Source organism: Dermatophagoides pteronyssinus, unplaced genomic scaffold (assembly GCF_027571235.1).
Source record: "Dermatophagoides pteronyssinus isolate colony J.1.1.1.1 unplaced genomic scaffold, Derpt_VIB-CSIC_2022.12 sq0017, whole genome shotgun sequence".
NCBI classification, from domain to species: Eukaryota; Metazoa; Arthropoda; class Arachnida; order Sarcoptiformes; family Pyroglyphidae; genus Dermatophagoides; species Dermatophagoides pteronyssinus.
In genome coordinates this window covers 872868-887024 of record NW_027461541.1, presented here as the reverse complement: position 1 = coordinate 887024, position 14157 = coordinate 872868, and the positions used below count along the sequence as shown (strand labels likewise).

The 14157-nt window shown below is 27.7% G+C and overlaps 4 protein-coding genes across 4 annotated transcripts; 2 read left to right on the top strand and 2 right to left on the bottom strand.

Annotated features, from left to right (window-relative positions):
* Nucleotides 1-1451: 1451 nt before the first annotated feature.
* Nucleotides 1452-6607, bottom strand: LOC142645665 (uncharacterized). Its single transcript, XM_075822495.1, has 2 exons — nt 5428-6607; nt 1452-2923 (listed from the first exon to the last, which is right to left on the bottom strand). The coding sequence occupies exon 2, from the start codon at nt 2850-2852 to the stop codon at nt 1452-1454; it is 1401 nt and encodes a 466-aa protein (XP_075678610.1). The 5' UTR covers nt 2853-2923; nt 5428-6607.
* A 566-nt stretch (nt 6608-7173) lies between these two features.
* Nucleotides 7174-8313, top strand: LOC113788890 (uncharacterized). Its single transcript, XM_075822420.1, has 3 exons — nt 7174-7758; nt 7835-7927; nt 7997-8313. Exons 1-3 carry the CDS (start codon nt 7515-7517, stop codon nt 8212-8214), a joined length of 555 nt encoding a protein of 184 aa, XP_075678535.1. The 5' UTR covers nt 7174-7514; the 3' UTR covers nt 8215-8313.
* Nucleotides 8314-10531: 2218 nt separating this feature from the next.
* On the bottom strand, nt 10532-11234 carry LOC113788879 (uncharacterized). The gene has a single exon (XM_027338337.2). The coding sequence runs from the start codon at nt 11175-11177 to the stop codon at nt 10716-10718; it is 462 nt and encodes a 153-aa protein (XP_027194138.2). The 5' UTR covers nt 11178-11234; the 3' UTR covers nt 10532-10715.
* Nucleotides 11235-11736: 502 nt separating this feature from the next.
* Nucleotides 11737-13018, top strand: LOC113788881 (uncharacterized). The gene is made up of 2 exons (XM_027338341.2): nt 11737-12106; nt 12174-13018. Exons 1-2 carry the CDS (start codon nt 11839-11841, stop codon nt 12893-12895), a joined length of 990 nt encoding a protein of 329 aa, XP_027194142.2. The 5' UTR covers nt 11737-11838; the 3' UTR covers nt 12896-13018.
* The last annotated feature ends 1139 nt before the right edge of the window (nt 13019-14157 follow it).

The following is a 14157-nucleotide window of genomic DNA, read 5'->3' as shown; positions in this document are numbered from 1 at the left end:
TTTGATGGTGTTTTTTTTTGGGAAACAAAAATAAACATTTAGGGGAGGGAATAATGATGATGATGGGGGGAAGGAAATTTAGAAATCGATCGGAGAAGGAAACTTTTTGAGAAATTTTTCGGAAATTTTCGGAAATTTTTCGTTTGAAAATGAAAATGAAAAACGTAACGCACGCACAATGTTAAAATAGTTTAGTTTAGTTTAGTTTTTTTGTTACAAACTTACCAATGTTTACTGATTTTATTAAAAAAAAAACTTTTTTTTTCAACAAAAAAAAAATCTATAAAATTAAAAAACAAACAAAAATGTCAAATATTTATAGAGTGGTTTAGTGGGTTAAAATAGTCGATTGACAAATGACAAATTTTCAAAAAAATAAAATCCCGATGATGATGACGATGATAATGAATAATTGAAAAAGATTTTTTCGTTTGTTTTATTTTTCAATTTAAAGATGAAGGAATCAGGAACTAAAAACTGTCATCGCTGTCTTGATCTTTTTGGCAGAATGGAAAAAAAAGTTAACTTTTTTTTCTTCAAAATCCAAAAAAAAGTTGAATTTTCATTGAACCGGAATTTTCATGAGAAATGATGTCAAATGATGAGAAGGATTTCTTCTTTCTTTTTTTTGCTGACAATTCTGGAAAAATTCTGAAGATTTTTTTTCTTTTGAACCAAAAAAAAAAAAAATTCTTTCAACAACAAGAATTTGAATTTTTCCAAAAAACAAAACAACGAAAAAACCCAAGAAAAAAAACACCGTTGTTCACTGATCAAATTCAACTTTGATTCTGAAGATTCTTTCATTCTAGGATTCCAGCAAACACATCACATTTTTTTGTTTTCTTCTCCGTCAACAACAACAACAACAACGTCGCAGTATGGAACCAACAAAAGTGAAAACATTCGATTTGAGTCGATGCGCAAAACAAAATTCTTTGTTGATGATAAACATTTTGATGATCGTCTGCAAAAAATTTGACTAGACATTAAAATTGTTGTTGTTGTTTTCCTTTGTAAAAAATCTGATATTTCTGGCCTCCAAAATTAGGCCAAGCAATTAAGAAAATCCATTTATAATCAAAATCTCCGGTAATCTTCAGGTCGGTAAAATATACCACCATTGGTTTCAACAACAACAAAAAAAGAGTGGAGGTGTGTCAGTGTGGTTGTTTGGTTTCGTCAATTTGTCAAAATCACAAAACACACATTCGGTTCAAATTTCAGTTTTCAGAAACCAGAAACAAAAAAAAACTATTTATCTAATGATTTTTTTTTTTTGGTTCAAGTAAATCAATGTTCAACTCTTTTCTTTTTTCCCTTCGTATTGAATACAAAAGGGTTAATAAATAATTAATTATAATAGAAAAATAATGAACAGCTTTTTTTTTCACAACGGGGCTATTTCTACAATATGATAAAAATAGAAACAGAAACAGAAATGTTGATACCTACTTGATATAAAATATACGTTGAAAATTCGGAAAGGAATCAATTTCATTGATAAAAGATATTTGTTGTTGTTGTTTATAAATTGTTGAACAAAAATATGCTGCTATTTTTATCGATGATGATGATGATGATGATGAGATTAATAGATTTAATCGATCTAAATGTTTTTGTTGATATGAATTATCATTATCATTTGGTTCCAGATGGTCATTTTGAATGGATTTATTGTCCGTTGTTGTTGTTGTTGTTGTTGTTGTTGTTGTTGTTGTTGTTGTTGTTGTTGGAACTAATGATGATTGAAATGTTATTGGATCATCATTAAGGGTTAAATCAATAACCATTGATAATGCAGAATTACTATTATTATATGGAAATGATGTTGATGATGATTGTTGTTGTTGTTTAGAATCGCAAATATCAATATTATTCGATTCGTTTGACAATTCTTTTTCAATCGATTGTATCGATGTTATTGTTGATGCTGTTGATGATTCGGTTGATGAAGAAGAAGATGACCCGATTGATGATGATAATGAATTAATTTTTTTATCACTTTTTTCACTATCATCATCATCATTACTGATTATCAATGTTTTATTATCATTAATCATTGTAGTTATCGTCATTGTCGAAATAGTCGATTGTTGTTGTTGTTGTTCCGATGAAAATGGTAAAAAATTTGGTGATCTTGCACTTGGTATTGGTGAATCTAATTTCAATGTTTTTGATTGATTATTATTATTATTATTATTATTATTTTTCATCAACAAACGATTTTTAAATAATTTTGTTTTAAAATAATTTTGTTGATCATTAACATCCGCATCATTACCATTATTGTTACTAAGGGTTAATCGTTGTAACATTATTAATTGATTATTTTCATTAATTTTATTATTATTATTATTATTATCATTATCATTGATCGATGATGATGATGATGATGGAAATAAACGATAAAATAATTTTTCTTTTGCTTTACGACCAATCGTTATTAATGGATTAAATAATGTTTGTGTTATAATTGTATTACAAATTGATTGATTTGTATTATTATTATTTGATTGATTTGTATATAAATATTGTTGTTGCTGTTGTTGATCGGTCGTTGTTGTTGTTGTCGTCGTTGAAATAGTCGTTAATGTTTGACAGGAATCACTAGTTTGTTGTTGATTATTGTCGATTGATATTTCATCATTTTTATTTTGGCTATTTTCATCCTGTTGATCATCATCATTTGATTTATTGAATGATGATTCATTCGGATCATCATCATCATCATCATCATCATTTTTTTCATCTTTATTAATCGATTGTATCGATGTTGATGATGTGGTTGATGTATCAGGTTGTTTGATTGTTTCAATCATTGTTTCAATCACAGGCAATAATGATTCCATTATTATTATTAATCACAATGAAAATTTGAAAGAAAAATTCTTTTGAGAATCTTGTTTGTTTTTTTTTAAATCTAAAAAACAGGTAGAGAAAAAAAAGTGTTAATCAAAATATTAAAAAAAACAACAATTTCCCACAAACATGGAAAATAAAAATTTTGTAAACTCATATCCACGCCATCTATCGATGATGGTAGGAAAATATTATCATAATTTTACCTTCCATTTCTATGTTCTAAAACTTTGATTTTTTTTCAAACAAACACCGTTATTGTGTACAAAAAAAACTGTTTGTTTTTTAAAATGTCAAAATTTGAACACAACACTACCATTTGATTTTGTAATTTGAGAGAGAGAAATATATTTGACAGAAATGATCTATTGATTATTATAGAAACTCTTTCGTTTCGTTTCGTTTTTACCATTTGCATGCAATGAGAAAGCAATCATGATAATTGCATCGTACAATCAATAAATTAAAAACAAAACAAAAAAAATGAAATGAATTTTTTGTTTTAATTGGAAAAACAAGAAAAACAAACAAAACAGAAAAAAAAATTCATTTCATCACAACACCTGTATTGTGCAATTAGTTTATTATTATTTTTGGTTAAAACAGGTAACCAACCAACCAACCAACCAAAATTTCATCATTTTTTTGTTCCCCATAGATTAATCATCATTATTATTATTATTGGAAAAATTTCCCGAAAAAAATTGATTGATTGATTGATCAGAAACTTTCTGGAAATTTTTTTTAATTATTCATTAATTTTAATTAATGAATAATTGAAAAACAAAAAAGAAAAGAATTACCAAAAAAAAAACTTTTCCTGAAAAAATACCATATGCTTTGTTTTGCTGTGTTTTGTTTCTGGTTTCATTTTCGATTCAGTTGATTGGCTAAATTCAGTTAGAATACGAATAAAAAAAACTTGTAAAAACAAAGAAAATTTCCCGGAACAAAAAAATATCCGGAATTCAAATTAGCTTCGGGCATATTCGTGGATAATAATCATACAACCACCATCGCCACAATTCATACGGATGAATGAATGAATCGTTTATAAAACGGAGGGGAAGAAGAGGTGGGGAAAGTGAGTAGGAAAAACTTTTCGCTTTAAAATAACCACCACCGTCACTATCAACTTAATCAATATTGATTATTAAATTGAATTGAACAAAAGACAAAAGGCAATTCACAACACTTGAATATTAAATCAATTGAAACAAAGCAAGAAAAAAAAAACGAATGAATGAATTATTTATACACCAAGAAGAAGAAACAACCATTCGAAACATTTTAGTTTGTTTGCCCCCTTACTTCCCCCCACCAAAAATAAAAAAATAAAAACTGTCATCGTATATCACCCATACGAAAACAACAGCAAATCTTGAAAACCAAAAAGAATCTAGTCGAAAGAAAGAAAAAAACGATAAAATTTTGTACAAATTGAATTATGTTTTTTATGGAATTTTGCATTCTGTTTCGCTGTTTCTTCATTGTTTTGTTTTGTTTTTTTGAATAATAATTTTATTATTTACAGTGAAAAAAGTTGAATTATTATTATGAAGATGAATTTCGTTTTGTTTTTTGGTTTGTTTTGTTTATTTAGATTTATTGGAAGACATTTTTTTTGCTTGTCTACATTCGTCGTAAAATAATAATAATAATAATAATAAAATTAACTAACTTGATTTTTGTCATCTTTTTTGTTTTGTTTAGTGACCAACTACTACTACTATACTATTATTAACTACTAATGTCACTATAATTAAGTAGTAAATATATATTTTTTTTTTGTTGTTGTTGTTGTTGTTGGATCTTATCTGACCGACCAGTTTGAAAGATGTAAAATTCTGTTGTTTGTGTTTGATGGATGAATGGACAAAACAGCAAAAAAAAAGAAAACATTACTGGAAGACGTTTTTTTTGATGACATTGAAAATGGCCGTACAGAGAGAGAGAGAGAGAGAGAGAGAGAGAGAGGGTGGAAATAGCCTCCTTCCCCTTTCACATTTCCGGCTATAGATTCTAATCAATCAATCAATCAATCAATCAATAAAAGTTAATCTTAATTTGTCATTCGATTTTTTTTTTGACGAATTGAGATGAAAAGATTGAATTGAAATGAAAAAAAATGACGAGGAATAAGGAAAAACCCAAATGAATTGAATTGAATTGAATTGATGAAATTTTTTTTTTTTTTCGATTTAACACTTTGTATGCAAAAAGGATTTTTTTTTCTGTACGGGAGAAATGTGAGAGAAATAGAGAGAGAGAGAGAGAGAGAGAGAGAGAGAGAGAGAGAGAGAGAGAGAGAGAGAGAGAGAGAGAGAGAGAGAGAGAGAGAGAGAGAGAGAGATTGGTAAAATAAAAGATGCCGCAAAACAAACAAAAACACATAAGGAAACAGACAGGCCCGAAAAATTTGACATACATTTCCAATATAGACAAATCAAACAAAAATATTTTTGGGTTAAAAAAAACAAATTATTATTATTATCTTTGAATTTGACATTCAAAGACTGTAAAAAAGGATTATAAATTTTCTTTTTTTTTTAAAAAAAATCCTACCTTTTTTTTACCGGGGTTAAGAAAGATTCTAATGATGAGGATTCACAACAACAACAACAATAATAATGTTTATTGATTAGGGTTATTTATTAAAAAAAACAAAACAAAACTGAAAAGAATCATGGATTTTTGCTTTTGTTGAAATAATGATGATAATAAAAATTGATTCGATGGATTCGATTGATGGCGCATGATCGAATTGATTGGATTTTTTTTTGATTTGTTGTTTCTATGAAAATCTGATTGATTGATCGATCGATCTATCGGTTGATTGATTGATGAAAAGGATGTTTGCGCTTGGTTTGGTTTGGTTTGGCTTGTTGTCAATGTTTGTTTGTTTTTACTTCAAAATGAATGAGCATCGAACCATGTTAATGTTTAGCCAATATCAACAACTACCATAACTCTTTAATTACTAAATGATGATGATGATATCAATGATATTTTAAAGAAGAAGTAGAAAAATTTACATAGGGGAAAAAAAGATTTGTGAAACAAAAAATAATGAAATATACTGGATTTTTCGGAATGAGAAAAAAGAGAGTATAATATTTATTCAAACGAAAGAGTTAAATACTGGCCAAGGGAGAGAGAGAGAGAGAGAGAGAGAGAGAGAGAGAAAGAGATGTTTGAAATTCAAAATGAATAAATGAGAAAAATGTTTGCAAAATGTGAGAGCAATCAAGCAGAGAGAGAGAGAGAGAGAGAGAGAGAGAGAGAGAGAGAGAGAGAGAGAGAGAGAGAGAGAAGTGGATTTTTATAAATGATGACGATTACATCCGAATACAAAAAAGAGGGGGAAGAAAGAGGAGGAGGAATGGGGGAAAAAGGGTTTTTTTTCATTTGTTCAATATGGCTATTTAAATGTGATGGATTCGTATCGATTTTAAATTTGATTGATTGATTGATTGATGGGCGAACAAATTGTTCGGCTGTCGTCTGTTTCTCAACATTTCATCATGATGATGGATGTGATTCAAGCGAAAAAAATTTTTCAAAAGAAAAAAAATCGATAATGACCAACCATCCAACCATCAACAACAACAACAATTTCCCAGGTAACAGCAACGGAAATTTTTTTTTTCTGTTAAACATATTTCGACAAGTGTGTGTGGAGTGGAAACAAAAAATTTCTTTGGATTTCAAATCATGATTAACTAGACGACATCAAGGAAATTGATTTGACAATTTTTGCTTGTTTGTTTGTTTGTTCGTTGTTGACATTGACATTTTCAAAAATTTTTTGTCCTAGATAAATTCGTTGTGATAATAGTAAACAAGGGGGGGGAAATTTTTTAAATTTTTTCAAAAATTCATCATACGGACAGGTACGAAAATCAGATAATCTTATATCGACCCTAATCTCTTCTTCCTGGATTTTTTTGTTGCTGTTGTTGATGTCGAAATAGTATTATTTAAAAAATTTAAAATTTTTGCTGTTGTTGTTTTCGTTAGTTAGTTAGTTACGAATCGATGCTTTTCAATCACAATTACTGATGATGATGATGATTTTCTACATGATTTAATCATAAAATTGTCAAAAAAAACAAAAACAAAAACAAAATCAGAAAAAAAATGTCAACCAAACATGGAATGTCTCTCTTTGCCCATTTTATCAAATCATTCAGATCAAATCAATTTGATCAGGTAAAACGGAAAAAAATATGGTGCACATCATCTAGGTGATGTTGATTGCTTAGCTAAAATAATGAAATGTTTGTTTTTTAAAAAAAAAAAATTTGGATTTTCAATTTGAAATTGGATCTATAGATTTTGATTTTTTCCTAATCATCAATGACATTTACTGCCATCTAATGATAGCGGATCAAAATGAATGAATGTGAATCCATGCGAATTCGTGTCTTGCTTCTTTTGTGGTATAGTGGTGGTGGTGGTGGTAGTGGCCGAGTTTGTTTTTGTATTTTGTATTTTGTATTTGTTGTCGTGGCCAAGGCCAGTTTTGTCATTGAAAAAAATCAAAAACAAAAACAAAATTTTTGATTCAAAATATCCATGGTTAAATTGAAATCAGTATTTGGTTAATTGCTGAAAAAACAACAAACGAACGAAAACGAAACGAACTAAAAATGTCAAACAAAAATAATATTGGTGATGAAATTCCATTAGCCGATGATGATGATACTGAAGAAGTTACCGATTCGGATATGATAAAATTAAATTTATCAAATATAACTGGTAAAGAAAAATTGGAAAAAATTCAACAATTGCAACAACAACACCAAAGACGAAGAAATTCTGATGTAACAAATTTAGCAAGGCCAGAATCACCAAGTGGTACTATACGTATTAATCATCAACCACAACCAAATTGTAATTTTAAAAAAATATTTTATATTTTTTTGTAAAAAAGAAAATCTAATATTTTTTTGTAATTAATTTTAATTAGCATTAGATATAAATCATGAATTGAATCCGGATGAAATGGAAGAAAAAGAACGTATGATACAACAGGTTTTAGAATTACAAAATACACTTGATGGTTTGTATTTTATAAATTTGATTTTATAATTTCCATTTTTTATAATTTCCATTTTTTCTTTTCCCTTAGATTTATCATTACGTGCTGAAAGTGTTAAAGAAGAAAATCTTAAATTAAAATCCGAAAATCAAGTATTAGGACAATATATTGAAAATCTTGTTTCAGCATCATCAGTATTTCAATCAACATCACCAAAACAACGTTCAACAACATCAACATCAACATCTAGTAGTAATAATAAAAATAATAACAACAACAATAACAATAATTTATCAATGAAAACCTAATTATAATTATAATGTAATTTTTAAAAAACTTTAAAAAAACTTTAAAATTTTACAAATTCTATGTCAAGTCAGTTGAATGAATAAAGTCAAATAAAACAGAATTTTCAAAAACGAGAAAAAACTTTTTTCTGATTTAATCGATCAACAAAAAAAATCGCGAATCGAATTGAAAATTGCATAATTCTTTGTGTTAAAAAAAAATCGAAAAGATTTTTTCGTTTCTGCAGAACGATTATTTAACATCCTTCTAATCGATTTTTGTTTGTTTGTTTGTTTCGAACCAAAAGCAATCGATGATGATGACACAATCGAAAAAGGATTTTTGATTTTTTCGATTTCAAATCAAAATCCAATACAAGACATTCAAAGATGTGAAGAAAATATAAACCACTTTCTGTCCATCGAAAAGAAACAGAACAACAACAACAAAAAAAACTGTCCAGAAAAAAAATTGCGAAAAGAAATTTGATCGTTATTTGGATGTGTCTTGTGTGACATAAACGGTATTTACAAAACAAACAGATTTAGCTTTTTTATTTTTTTTTCTTTGCGTAACCATTTTTTTCCTCTACGAAATCAAATAAGATTTATGGTTACAGCAGCAGCAGCAAACACAATTGGACATTGCCAATTATATCATCATCATCATCATCGTGGTTTGTTTCTGTATTTAACGTTTGTTTGTTTGTTTGGCATGTCATTTTTTTTAAATTCGTGTTTGCGCAATCTTTTCTTTTCGTTTTGTTTTACGTTTCAAAAATGGATAATCAAAGGATCCAATTTTTTTGTATTGTTTTATCTGGCTAATAAAAGCTTTTTTCCTCCACTAATTAATTAATTAGTTAATTAATCACCTTAGAATGATCATGTTTATGTCACACTGTAATTGTATCATAATTACACCTGTTTTTACATTCATTTGATGACCAAAAATGTTTTACTTTTGAAACATTGAAATATGATTCTTTTTTTTGCAATTTTGTTTCTGAAATTTTTCATGGAAAAAAAAATTAATCCTGGAAAGTTTTTTTGCTGTCTGGCCATCGATTGCCAGACAATATTTCAGCATCACAAATAAATTTCCCAATAATATCAATAATCGTCATCTTTTAGTGAGAATAAAACAAGATGGACAATAACAAACGAAAAAACGAAAAATTGAAATTATCCATAATGATTACGATAATCATTCGGTGACACAATTCAATATTGATTCAATCAATCAATCAATCAAATTATCTGTCCACCATCATCGTCAAATCAATCAGAAAAGATTCACTTTTTTTTCTGAATTGAAAATGAAAATGAAAAATCAAATTATAAACACATCCATATAGAATTTTTTGTTTTTTTGTACAACAGAAAAAAAACAACAACAACAACAAAGTTTCAAGGTTCAAAAAACACTTTTTGACAAAAAAGAAAAGAAAAGATTCATTCAAAAATCCATCTCTCCTGTTTGTTTGTTTGTTTGTATCTCTAAGCCACCGCCACCACCACCACCACCACCTTCTCCCCTCCCCATCAGGATAAAAGCAACCGCATAGCATCATCATATTGATTATTATATTTTGACCGATTTCAAATCAATCCAATTTTCAATTTTTTTTCGTTTTCGTTTTCGTTGTTGATCATTTATGGTTCCATCATTATAATCATTATTGTTATAACCATGTTTTTTTTTTTATTTTTGAGGTCATTAAAATTATGATTTTTTTACAATAATAATCAAAATAAATAATGGTGATGGAACAAAATAAATAACAACAACAACAACGATGATGATGATGATGATAATGACAATGAACCGAACTTGATGATGATGATGATGATAATGATAATGATCATCAATTGGATATGGACATCTTTTTCTGTGTGTGTGTGTGTGTGTTTTCCTATTCGTATTTTATGAATGGTACACGGTAATGGTAAAGATAAAGGTCCTGTTCATAAAATACATTTTTTTTAATGGGGGGAAAAATGAGGGGAAAACAAATTTTCACTATAAATATTGATCATCATCAACGACTACGACGACAAATATGAATGGTTATTTTGTAAACAAACAAACAAACAAACAAACAAAAATGGAAAAATGGTTATTATCCATTTTTGTTTTCAGGATTGATTGAGACACTTTTCGTTTCGTTTAGTTACAAGTTTTTTGTTGCCATAATCAAATCGATAATTTTTGGTTTACTTTTTTTTGAAACAAAATTTTATTTTATTTTTTGACAAAAAAAAAAGAGAATTTGTTTTCGTTTTTGAAAGTGAAAAAAATAAGAGTGAGAAGAAGCCTGTTTTTTTTAAAAGAAAAGTTTGTTGTTTTTCTGTTTGTTTGTTTGTTTGTTGAATGATAATAATAAATTTTTTGTTTTTCAAAATTGAAATTTCTGGGTTAAAACATTACTTGGTTGATTGATTGATTGATTGATTTTCTGGCCATGTTTCAGATGCCTCAAGCCTGAAGCGTGCTTTTTTTAAAATCACATTTTTTTTTCTTAATGTTTCAATGATGAAACTTTTGAATGTTCATTGGTTTTACGTAATAAACCTAATCCACCTAATCCTAATGGAGAAGCAGCAGCAGCAACAGTAGCACCACCAACTGGAACTGGTACTGGTGATTGAACTGGTACAGGTACTGGTACTGGTATTGGTACTGGAACTGGTATCGGTAATCGAATTCTTAATGGTACTGGTGTTGGAACAAATTGTGGTATAGATAATGGAATTTTAAGTGGTACTTGTACAGGTGTTGGTACAGGTGATGGTATTGGTAAACGTAATTGTGTTGGTACCGGTATAATTTCTGGTGTTGGAATCGGTAATTGTATTGGTAATGGTAATGGTACTGTTGTTATTTGTGGAAGTGATAATGGTAATTGTCTTTTTGTATTTGTATTGGCGGCTACCACCAACAGCATACAGGAAAATATTGATAATTTCAAAAGTTGAGACATTTTTGTTGTCGTTAGTTGGTGATCAAAAAAACAAAAATAATAATAATAACAGTTTATCATTTAACATTCGCTTTATATATTCAATCAAAAAAGGGTTTATCGATTGAAATAACCAAAAAAAGAAAGAAATCGATATTAATCAAATTAAAAACAGAAAAAAATGATGCAACAGAATTTCTAAAATTAATCCAATCAGTTAATAATCACGTCCATCAAAAACCAAAAACAACAACAACAACAACAAAATGAATATATTTCTCTTTGATTATTGGGATTATCGATTTCGTGATAAAATGTTTGACATTCTGATTAAAGATATTTGATTGATTGATTGATTGAACTGTTTCTAATTAATTAATTTAATTATGGAAATTTCATTTTCATTGAACATTTTTTGTTTTCATTTTTCATTTTCATTTTCTTAATCTTCAAAAACAAAAGAAAGAAGTTTTTTTTTGGGAATTTCAATTTTTTTAAAAAAAAAGTTGAAAATTATTTGATTAAGGGTTAAATTTTTCTTTTGATCTGTCAAGATCTGATGGTTGTTGCGTTTGCTATAGCATCTCTTGAAAACTGATTTCGTTTCATTTTGCTCGCTTTTTTTCTCTTTTTGTGTGCATCTTGACGAAAAAAAAATCAAAAATCAACAAATTAACAAATTATGGCTAGTTTAAATGAATCAAACATTAACGATAATCAATCGGTAATTGAATTGGATGAAAATGTTATTATTAACGATAATGATAATCATAATAATAATGTTAATGATAATGGCGATGTCGATGATAATGGCAATGGAAATGAAGATGAAACAATTATAATGACTGATAATTTTAATGATAGTTTTGTATTTTGGGGTAAAATTACCGATGATGAAATACGTATTATGGGTTATATTGTTGATGATGATGATGATGTTAATCAATCAGGTTTGAATGTTTAATGTTTTTTTGATTGATTGATTGATTGATTGATTGTTTTTTTCAAAAATTTCAGTAACATTGATCGAAGATAATCATGTTAATGAATCGAATAATCAAACAACAAAAATTTCAAATAATCAATTAGATGATGTTCAAAGCGATCCGGATTCTTCACCTTCTTCATCTTCACCACCGATGGAAAAAATACCTAGTCGATTATCAATCAAATCAAAAAAATCGATACGAAAATCTAGAAAAACATCGAATCCAATTGATGATTCAAATAAAGAAAATTGTTTAAAACAACAACAACAACAGCCAGAAGAACAACAACAACAACCAGAAAAACAACAACAACAACAAAAACCATTGATAAATATTGAAAATGAATTTAATGATGAAGAAGAAGATTTTGAATGTTTTCAAATTAATCGTCGTCAACCATCATCATCATCATATCGACCATCATTATATCGTCGTAATAGTTATACAAGAAAATATTGTTCAATCAATAAACGTAGAAATAGTATCAATAATAATAACAACAACAACAACAATATTGTTAAACAACAACAACAACAACAACAAATGGATCAACAACAAACACCGAAAACAAAACGAAAAACAAAAAAATTCATTCTTTTTCATCATTATGGTGGTGGTAATGGACAACGTTTACAGAATCGTCGTCGTACAATTAAAACAAATTTATTAACACGTCTGCCACCAACACCTAAATGGCATATTGATAATGTTATTTGTAGTACACCTATTCCGGATAATCATAATCATTAATTAAGAAACGAAAAAAAAAGTTAACAAAATAAACTATCCATAAATGTTTAATAATAATAATCAAAAAAAAAAAAAAAAAATTTCAGAATTTTTCATTAAAATGTTGTGATTTCTTGACTTTCATTTTTTGCTTTCAACGAAATGATTTTCGATTGTTTTTGCTATTTGCTTTTCTGTGATTGATCGAATATCGATCAATTCGCTTCTCCACTTTTTTGTTTTTTTGTTTTGTTTTTTCAATTTTTTTTTTGATTTTTCGATTTCTATTGAAATGATTTTTTTTGATTTTCGTTTGCTGCATCAAACAAAACAAAAAATTCAATTTAATTTTTTTTGTTTTGCAAAAAAAAAATTTCCTGAAACAAAAAACAATCCGGAAAAGGTGGAGTGGTGTTAACAACAACAACAACAATGATGATAATGTGATGATATTTTACTATTTACACTTAATAATAATAATAATCAATTCAAAGTCATCATTGTAGTCAAAATAGTCAAACAGAACAGTAAAAAAAAATCTAATAAGAATTTTTTGCATTCAAAAATTCAAAAAATTCAAAATTCAAATCACATCCATTATGGTCATTTTTTTTATGGCTGATTGATTTCTCAATAATGATGATAATATTGCCGATTGATTTTTTTTGTTGTTGTTCCGTTTCGTCTGTTTTTTGTTTTTTCCAAATGATGATAATGGTCAGTGCAAATGATAATTTTGTCATCGTTTTGTTTTCCCTTCGTTTTGAATTGAATTCAAATCGAAATGAAAAACAAAACAAAGCCAAATTGAAGAGAAATGATGATGATGATGAGATGATCATCTTTGATTTGATTGAATCGGATGTCTTGTATATTGGAATGTGTCATTCGTTTGATGATGATGATGATGATTATTGAATGTAATCGAAATAAGAAAAAGAAGAAAAATGAAAATTTGAAAAACGAAATTGATTATTGATTGATTTGAAAAATGGCAAAGATTGGGGAATTTCTATTGATTTTCGTTGTTGAACTGAATTGAATAAAAATATGAATTTTCTGTCTGTTGAACATTACAAAAATTCCGGAAGTTTTTTTTATATTAAAAAAGAATATTAACCATTTGTTATCCTTATGATTATCTCCTTTTTTTTGTTGTTGTTGATAGAATTGTTGTTATTTTGTAATTTTTTTTCTTTCCCCTCAATAATCATCACCATCATCAATTTTTTTTCTCTCTCTTTTGAAGAGCAAAAGTAAGAGCTAAAGATTATTATTGGAAA